The 9,860-nt window shown below is 37.8% G+C and overlaps 1 protein-coding gene across 1 annotated transcript; it reads left to right on the top strand.

Moving 5' to 3' along the window:
* The first annotated feature begins 227 nt into the window (after window positions 1-227).
* Window positions 228-2,628, top strand: LOC143258028 (uncharacterized). Its single transcript, XM_076517062.1, has one exon. The coding sequence runs from the start codon at window positions 427-429 to the stop codon at window positions 1,888-1,890; it is 1,464 nt and encodes a 487-aa protein (XP_076373177.1). The 5' UTR covers window positions 228-426; the 3' UTR covers window positions 1,891-2,628.
* Window positions 2,629-9,860: the final 7,232 nt, after the last annotated feature.

Below are 9,860 nucleotides of genomic sequence, written 5' to 3'. Positions count from 1 at the left end.
CAACGCTAGAAACCGGATTTCAAATACCCGTGATGGGTAGAACACAGATAGTCAGCCTTTTTGTACATCTTTTTTGCTTAACTGAAAACATACAAGGATTGGTGTAAAACATGTGTAGTAGTGTAAAACATGTGTAGTATGCATGTAAAACATGCATATATAAATCACGTCTGAATTATAATTGGGTGCACTTTCAAGACACTATTCAATCAGAACCTTGTAGTCGCACATCAGGCCTAACTTCAAGTTGGCCACCTGCATAAGGGCTAAAATTAGAATCTCAACAGCTGGGTCAGTATTATGTGTAAAGTTAACGGTTCAGGTAGCTAACGTCATCAAACTAAAGCAGAAGTTATCACCTTAGAGTATGCATATCGTCTGTAACATTACCAGTAACATCGTTCCTTTTGATGCTTTCATTGCAACATGCGACCTCTCCTTTGTGTTGTTAAGCCTGTGATAAGGAAACGAACCATTACACTGACTCTCATGATTATCGGAATCTTTCTCATAGTCAGAAAGACTAAAAAGATGAACAACACAGAATTGATTCCTAATATGGGAACTCAAAACGGTTCGATAATAAGAATATTGGAAACAAAAGATGACACCAACAGCATAAATGTCTTGAAGAGAGATGAAAAGATGAAAGCCTTACGTTCGTGGCAGATACAGTTTAATGGTAAGTATTTTCACCAAGAAGACGAAGGTAGTTGGGTTGACTTCTGGCTTAGAATACTTCCAGAATACTACGTTTATTCGGCTTTTTGGGATGAGAGGTTATCTATATCAAACACAGGGCCTATCATCAGAATATTTGGAAAAGTCAGTCTTAAAGTTGTAAATGTCAGTTCTATTCAATGTGCCCTCCAGTTTGACAAATCGGCTGGATCAGACCTACTGTTGCAGCCATTGCAAGGTCATTACCGATTCTCACGTAAGTGCTATGACGGAGGAAGTATCGAGTTTCGATGTTCTGTCCCCCCCGGACAAAAACCAACTTCCGTGTCCTTGGTACTAGATGATGGATGGAAGCCGTGGCATTGGGTAAGTATTCATTATCCAAAAAAGGTGAACAGTGAGAATAAAATTGTTTTGTGCACCACACCTATGTATGGTGACTTCAGTAACCACATACTAATTATAGAATTTGTCGCCTACTACAAGACGGTAGGGGTCACTCATTTTGTGTTCTATGATGCTGGATGCTCTGAAATTGTTAGAAAAACGCTGAAAAAATTGAACTTGGCTGGTATATCTCTGGATGTGTTACCTTTCGTCAACCATGGAGAGAAGGACAACCGAAAATGGAATGAACGAGCTCAGGTGATATCCGTTCAAGATTGTATGTACAGACATATGTATACTTATGAATACGGTTTATATGTCGACCTTGACGAATTCATCTTCCCCGTACAACACGAAACGCTGCAAGAGCTCCTAAAGAGAGAAGAGGAGAAGATTCCAGGAAACTGTTGCGGAGAGTACGTTTTCAGACATTTTCTCTACTGTCTCGATTACCCATCGTTCCATGTTCCATACCTCCCTTTTGAATTTAACACCTTGCTCAAGAGATACGCGATAAACAACACTCAAGGTTACGAAAGGTCCCGCTACATCACCAAAATTACAGAGTTGGAACATCATGGCTGTGTACACAGAGTAGCGCACCTGATACCAGGATCAAAGCGACATCTAGTGCCGGATCAGGTCGGTTTCAGCCATCACTACCGTCGTGGCGTCAAATATGACAACAGGATTGACTGCGGCAACTTCGGAAATGCAAAGATGAGAAAAATCGCAATTTACGATCCAAGTCTTCCTCTTAAGTTTGGAAATAAAATGATAGAACTTGTGAGACTCTGGAAGGTGTCCTATGGCATTGAATGAGGGAATACAGATAATCTTATTTCTTGTTTTTACCATAATAAGCCTAAACGAAATTTTAAGTTTGACTGTTGTTTGAAACATTTATCGTTACTTGTCTAAGCTATTATCCTCAACGAATAAGTAAATGCTATTAACTTGTTTCATGTCCTCTGATCCAGTATTAAACAACACAAATCAAGCATTTCATGTAGCTTATGTACTATATATAGAATACGTAGAACTTAAGTCTAAAACATAGATTGAACAACATCGCTAGACATCGAATTTCTATAGATATGGTGAGCAGAACACAGATAACCCACTATGAAGCTTTGTGCTTAAAGATTGTTGTAGATTCCTAACGGCGAAACTTTTAAAACTTCAAATCTACACTGTGCTCTGCTCACAACAGGTGTTGAAACCTAGTTTTTAGAGTTAAGTAATTGATAAGTTTGTTACTGAAGACATTTGCTGAACTAAGATGTATAATTGATAACATATCAAGATAACTGTTCACATCTTATTGATCATGAATCGATTTTTCTGAAATGCTGTTTGATTTGTTTTTGTCTCCCGTGTTTGTTGTTTAAGTTAAAGTAATTTTAAGTTCACCTGTAAGTGAAATACCGTAAAAGTGATTGGTTAAGACAAGAGGTTAGTTTATGGTCTACTCAAAAAAACCTCTCATAAAGATCATAATCTCGTTACTTTCCAATTACAAGTATTTTCAACAGCATAAAACATTCAATTTAACTAATATTGTCGATATATTGTAAAGAATATGATGTATTTGACCGTATTTACTCAGTAGATTGAAAACGTCAAGGTTACATCAGTGTGTTCGTTGGTGAGTCCATAAAAAATTTTGTCTTAGAAAATGTTTTTCCAAAATTAGGGTGCGTCTTCCAAGGTGTAAAATACAGTAAATTAGGAGTTAAAACCGATTTAATCAACAATACATGTGTGTAGCATATCTCTTAGTTTTGAATCTCGCCTTTTTTATTCGTTTAAAGGGATAACAATCCATGAAGATTGACTGATTGACTATTTTAAACATTCGCTCCTCCCCTAGGTGGTAGAGCTATATGTCTATGGACTTACAACACAAGAAATCGAAGTTCGATACTCGTTGTGGGTAAAGCATAGATAGCCTATTCCTATCTGTCAGTCCCGTTTTTAAATTCCTTCCTCTATTCTTCATATGCACGAGCTAAAGGTTGAAACCCGTTATTTAATACAACATTGTCGATCGCAAACTAAAACTAGGATATAAGGTAGAAGAAAAAGGGATTTGAATTTAAATCATTTACTCCGCACGGTTTGAAGGAGAAGCGCCATCTAGTGTACAATCAAAATATCTAAATTAGCTAAGAAGACTGTGTCAGGATAATTTAGAAGTGATCCATAACAACATGTTATCAACTATTATAGACGACATAGTTAATAGTTACCGCTGTTTACTTTGAATGATGACAGAATCAAACGGAAAGAATGGAATTTAAACTTTCAAATCTACAAGAAGACATAAAGTGTTCTAATAAAACAACACAAAAATCCATCTCATAACTTTAACATTTTATCCTTAACTGCACTAGCATGGTCTTCAGTTAAAAGGTACGTTTTTGCTTTTCAACTTCTTGTAGACTCTTATTGACGAAGCTTTTCAACTTCATCTTGTTGTAGACTCCTAGTGGTGAATCTTTTCAACTTCAGTTTATTGTAGCCTCCAATCAGGGTCGTAGATCCTGGGGAGATGGTGGGATACATCCCCCTTCATTTTAGGTGGGGTGTATGGTGCATACAATCATCCCCCCTACAGTTTGGTCTGTTGAATTGTTTTATTGCATCACAGGCCTAAAAATTGTGTGTTTATTATTGTGATTCTCGTGTTCTTACCAATCGAATTACATAATTCGGCCTAAATGCAGGCTTTTTCAGTAGCCGAAATGTACATCTTTAATATAGGCGTGCTTTTAAGCTTTTCGTTCTAAGCGATAGTTCGTAAGTATCAGTCAATAGGCCTAAGTATACATTGCAAGCACTATCACAGAATCTACCTATTTCTTGTACATAGTGTAAGATTAAGTAAAATTTTCATCACAACAGATTGAACACAGCATGAAATTCGAAAATGTTACTCCCAAGAGTAAACTCCTGTGATCTAGATCTGGCAGGTCATTTGTAGCTTGTAGCTGCATCAATTTTATGTGTATATTGTGCGGTTTTCTTACGCCATTTGTTCTTATGCATGTCTAGCCGGTTTTATTGTCGAACGACTTACTCTCCTTAGCTGCCGAAGTCGCTAAGCACAGTGTACGTTTAGTGTACAGTTAACGACAGGTTCGGGCCACTCGGATCCAGACGCGCCGTACATCATCCCACTCCACTCCCTTTAGTCTGAGTCTCGATTTTACAACAGGGCTCATTAGACCTGTGTTTGTGGCCCTCATTAATCCATGAAATTTCAGATTATCACCGCCCTCTAATAAAGTGCTGATGCTTTATGGTAAAAGAACAATATATTCTCTTATCATAGATAGTAAAAATATTGTATTTTCTTGTATAATTAGAACACAAAAGGAGCGATTTTAACGGCCTGAAGACTCTACTCGAATTGTGTTGCTAGTTTTTGTTTAGATGTTTTATTTAATAGACGTGCTTATAGACATTATATCACAACGTGTTTGCCTTTTGATGAGCTTTAACAGGAATATAACATATTTGTGATTGTTTAAGTACTTTTCGAGAAACTTGCAATTACTTATGTTGTAACTAGCATACATTATTGTCCCAGCGATGCCCAGGCGGTCAGTCGGCTCGGTAGTCACTGTGAGGTTCGCGCGTTCGACTTAAATACATTATACACTTCAGTCCTACTTCCTTTTCTCAAATTCTCGAAAGCTTCTAAATTTCTAGGATTCACCTTCAACAGGTCATTAGTCTGGACCGATCACTTTAATAACATATGTAAAGCAGCCCACCAACGTATCGCATAACTACGGCGGATCGGAGGCACTCATGTTGGAATCCATCCTTATCATTTATAAAGCATATATCAGGTCACTCATGGAATATGGTTGAGGCACTCATGTTGGAATCCATCCTTATCATTTATAAAGCATATATCAGGTCACTCATGGAATATGGTTCCATGGTCACATGCAACATGTCACCTAATATCTCTAGCAAATTAGAAACCATACAATATGGGGCGATCAGGATACCCTACCGTTTGCCTAAATACACTCCGTTATTTTATCTAGATTCCCTGCAGGCACTACCCAAAATAAATACTAGGATTCGTAAACTCGCTGTTAAATATTACAAATCTGCACATGTACGAAATTCTCTCACGAAACAGTTCCCTATATTAGCTGCCACACCAAGTACCTGGCGCATTCATAAGTCTTCTTTTTATGTTTCTCACTTCTAAATTCTGGTATATGTATTAACCATACTTTCTTTTCCAGTTCACCTCAAGTTTTTCGATGTTGTAGTCAACTCAGGCATTTCCCTATTAAATTGGCATGGGAAGTAAAAGTGGGTTTTCTCGGGGTACTCCCGTTTCCTCCCCCACACTAAATTAAACCAGGCATCGGATTTATTAATCCACACCGCCCTGAATGACCCTTTGTTACCAATCGGCCGTTGATTTTGTGGTATCACTTGAACCGGGTGCTTGTTGTCGGTTTTTCAGCTCGTGTCTGTTTGCCTTTTTCTCGCGAGTTCAGTCTCTCATTTTTCAGGTGGCTTATTTTTATCATTTATTTTATTTATTTTTTCGGGGGTAGCCACACCAATATTCCAAATTCATGAGTGGGGCGAAGAGAAAGTCCATCTTTCTGAGCACCCCCGGTTATCTCTATTCCCTCTGAGGATAGAGTATTTCAAACCGAAATCACTGTCAGTTTTTTTGTTTTTTTGTGTGTGTTTTTTTCCTGCTTCCATTCTGTTCTATGTTCGTTCGTTGTACGTTAGAGTTTTTCAATAAAGACTGCATTTTAGCCTGTTGAGTCATCTGGGAAACAGATTCCAATTATCACAAGCAAGCGTCTGAAACTTTTCGACATTAGACAGTTCTGCAAGCCAGTTACTAGTACTACAAGTGACAATGTAGATGTGGATAATCCAACAACCTCAAGCAAAGGAATAGGAACTTACCATACAGAGGAAATACCATGTTCATCAGCAGGGGCGTAGATTTTTTACACCCGATGGGGGAATGATTTTTGCAACCACTTATGTGGACTGTTCAATTTTTAAATTGTAATCTCACGTGAACCTGAAAGCTGTAAACATGCAGTCACAGAGTAATCTTGTTGCCACGATACTTGCATGTATACTTAGGCCTACTGACTGATACTTACAAACTATCGCTTAGGTCGAAAAGCTTAGAAGCACGCCTATATTAAAGATGTACATTTCGGCTACTGAAAAAGCCTACATCTAGGCCTACTTATGTAATTTGATTGGTAAGAACACGAGAATCACAAGAACAAACACACAATTTGTAGACCTGTGATGCAATTAAACAATTCAACAGACCAAACTGTAGGGGGGAATGATTGTATACACCATACCCCCACCTAAAATGAAGGGGGATACATACCCTCCATCCCCCCCAGGATCTACGCCCCTGTTCATCAGAGGACGAGTCTGAAAATGCTTGTGCAACTATTGCACATCATGAACCACCAGATGGTTGTGAAACAAGTTTGTCCAGTAATGAAAAATCTGACACTCCACAGATATAGTGTGGAAAGCCATATCATCCAGACGCACAAATAACACCACGACAGAAAGCAAAATCTCAAAATATCAACTTCCAAGGCAAGTGGTTTGATGAGTTTCCATGGCTGCACTTCGACAATCAGACTCAAAAAGTCATATGCTTTCATTGTACCAAGGCTGAAAATAGAGGCCTTTTAACAGGGAAATTGGAGAGGCCAGTGGAGTATACCTTCATATCCACAGGTTTTTGCAACTAGAAAAAGGCAAAACAGAAATTCAACGAACACCAATCCTCCTCTCAGCAGAGATTCGCTATATCTCCAGAAGGTTCACTTGATGTAACTCCAGTGACTGTCCAGCTACATGATGGAAAAAGAAGCAGCAGGAATAATACAAAAGAAGTCTAGTCAAAATATTCAGAAGTTTACGTTTCTTACTGCGTCAAGGTTTAGCATTACGTGGACATACTGATACGGAGAGGAACTTCCTGCAGTTAATGAAGCTCCTGGAAGAGGAAGATCCTGACTTGACGGCCAACTTGTCAAAGAAAACCACATTCACATCACCCCAGGCTCAGAATGAAATAATGGAGATGTTCAGCCATCAAATACTGAGGAACATAGCACACAAAGTGCAGCAAAGTAAAATCTTTGCATTAATGGTTGATAACACTCAAGATGTTACAGGTGCCGAACAGGAAGCAATATGTGTACGATACGTAGATGAGAACCTTGACGTCCATGAGGCATTTCTTGGTTTGTACAGTGTTTCCATACAACTGGTGAAACAATATCTTCGACTATGTTTGATGTACTGACTAGACTCAATTTACCACTGTCAGGATTAAGAGCACAAACTTATGATGGAGCCGCTAACATGAGTGGTACATACAGTGGATGTCAGGCAAAAATAAAAGAGAAGCAACCGTCAGCTTTGTTTTGTCACTGCGGAGCACACAAGGCTAATTTAATAATGTAACATGCAGTTGAAGCTTGTGAATGTGTTCGAGATTCTATCCAGTGGGTACATGAACTTGGTGTTTTGCCTCAGAGGTCAGACAAATACAAGAGAATCTTTGAAAATATTGTATCGTCAGATAGCCACAATGGTCCAGTTAAATACATCCGCCCACTGTGTCCAACACGCTGGTTGTGCTGCCTATCTGCAGTTACATGTGCTAATGATCACTGCAGTGACATTGTTGATTCTTTGTCTGAATTAGCAAATGAAAAATTAGACGTGGCAGTGAAAGCACGAGGTTTGCTGGACAGATTTGGCAAAGAAAAGACAGTTTTAGAATTGTTGATGGCTCAGCATCCATTAGCTGCATTAGAAGAACTAAACCGTGCATTCCAAGCAAAATCAGCGACAGCATCTGGCATGATTAAAGCATCTGCAATGACAGTTGAGCAATTGTGGGTATTGCGAACAGAGGAAAATTACAACAAGATATTTGATGAAGCTGAGAAAAAAGATAACTTTCCAAGATCTGGTGCCTATTGAACTACCACGCATTTGCAGACCCCTCAGAAGGATCACAGGTGATGGCTCAGCACACCATTCTGCAACAGCTAGAGATTACTACAGAAGCCAATATTTTGAATTTGTGGACACAGTCATAGAACATCTGACCACTAGCTTCAATGCAGACAACAATGACTTGAGGCAATATCTGGCACTTGAGAACATGATCACATCTGGCAAGATTGACAACTCGGTTATAAACGTCTATCCAGAAATCTCTGCACAACGGATCGAGTTTCAGTTGCCCATGTTTAAAGGAACAACAAAAACAGTATCTCTGAAAGGTGCGAAGGATGCTTACTGTAAAATGCATAAAACAAGCCAGTAGATGTTTAGTGAAGTGTTTCTTCTCACGAAAATTTTGCTTGTATGTCCAGTATCCAGCTGTGAATGTGAACGCAGCTTTTCTGCATTAAGACGGTTGAAGACGTGGTTAAGGTCAACTATGTCTCAGTGCCGCCTCAACCATGTGGTAGTTTAATAAATACGTAAAAACAGCTTGTTTGGGTTGAAAAAATATTTTACGTAGAGTTTCACAAAGCCTGACGATGACCGTTCGCTCCTCTACGTAAAATATTTTCTCAACCCAAACAAGCCGTTTTTACATATATATTTCTCTACAAGTGGGTTTTCTCTACATCACTGATCATGTGGCAGTTTGTCACACTCACAAAGAAGAGGTCGACAAGATAAATATAGAAGAGCTTACAAAAGAATTCCTAAACAGATCATCACAAAGGAGGTCTACGTTTGGGAACATGTAGACTAGACGATTAAATGAATCTTACTTCAATGAAAAGTATGAATAATTATTTGCTACATTGTACTGATGTGTGCTTTTCAAGAGTTCGCAAAGATATTTTAATTATTTTTATCAAACAACATGAACAGTTTTTCAGTAGATATAAACTTATCAAGGGTAATTACTAATTTTATTAATATTTGAAAACGTAATTCATGCAATGAAAGTTATTAGTAACCTTGTCAAGTATAATGGCCATCTTTTATATTGTGCAGTGTGCAGCAATAAATTCATGTGGTAGTTAATTTATGACACATTTGTCTTTATTCTATTAACATTTTGAAAACTGTTACACAACACCTCACTTATACAAATCTACATGGAAACCTTGAAGTATCGTGGCAACAAAATTACTCTGTGACTGCATGTTTATAGATTTCAGGTTCACGTAATCAGAGATTACCAATTTGCAAATTGAACAGTCCACATAAGTGGTTGCAAAAATCATCCCCCCCATCGGGTGTAAAAAATCTACGCCCTTGCCTCCAACCAACAACACACTTTTAGTACATCATGTTGTAGTCTCCTAACCACAGTCGATGAAGTTTTCCAAATTAACATTGTTGAAGAATTTTATAATTAAAAATTTTTACTTTAATTTTTTGCAAGCTCCTACTACCAAATATTTTCAATCACACTTGTTTTAGACTCCTACTGAAGAATATTTTAACTAAATGACATGGTTTGTCGAGTTACCTTAATCACAAACTATCATTTAAAAAAATATGTGATATTGAACTTGTTGGTGTGCAACAAGTACGTTGCTCTTACAAAAAATTGAATATACAAAATGTGTTAAAACAAAAATACACACTATTTTATGATACATTTAGAAATTTTAATGTGAATTATCAAAACTAGTATTTTTGTAATTCTCTGATATAGTTAACCTGTTGACTGCCAATTAGTTCAGCTGCTACAATACAACTCTAAT

The sequence above is a fragment of the Tachypleus tridentatus genome, chromosome 7 (genome assembly GCF_004210375.1).
Source record: "Tachypleus tridentatus isolate NWPU-2018 chromosome 7, ASM421037v1, whole genome shotgun sequence".
Lineage (NCBI taxonomy): Eukaryota > Metazoa > Arthropoda > Merostomata > Xiphosura > Limulidae > Tachypleus > Tachypleus tridentatus.
This window is presented reverse-complemented; position numbering and strand designations above follow the sequence as displayed.

What these genes read in the sequence shown, in the direction of transcription:
- LOC143258028 (XM_076517062.1), top strand. Translation starts at nt 427, where the DNA reads ATGCGACCTCTCCTTTGTGTTGTTAAGCCTGTGATAAGGAAACGAACC.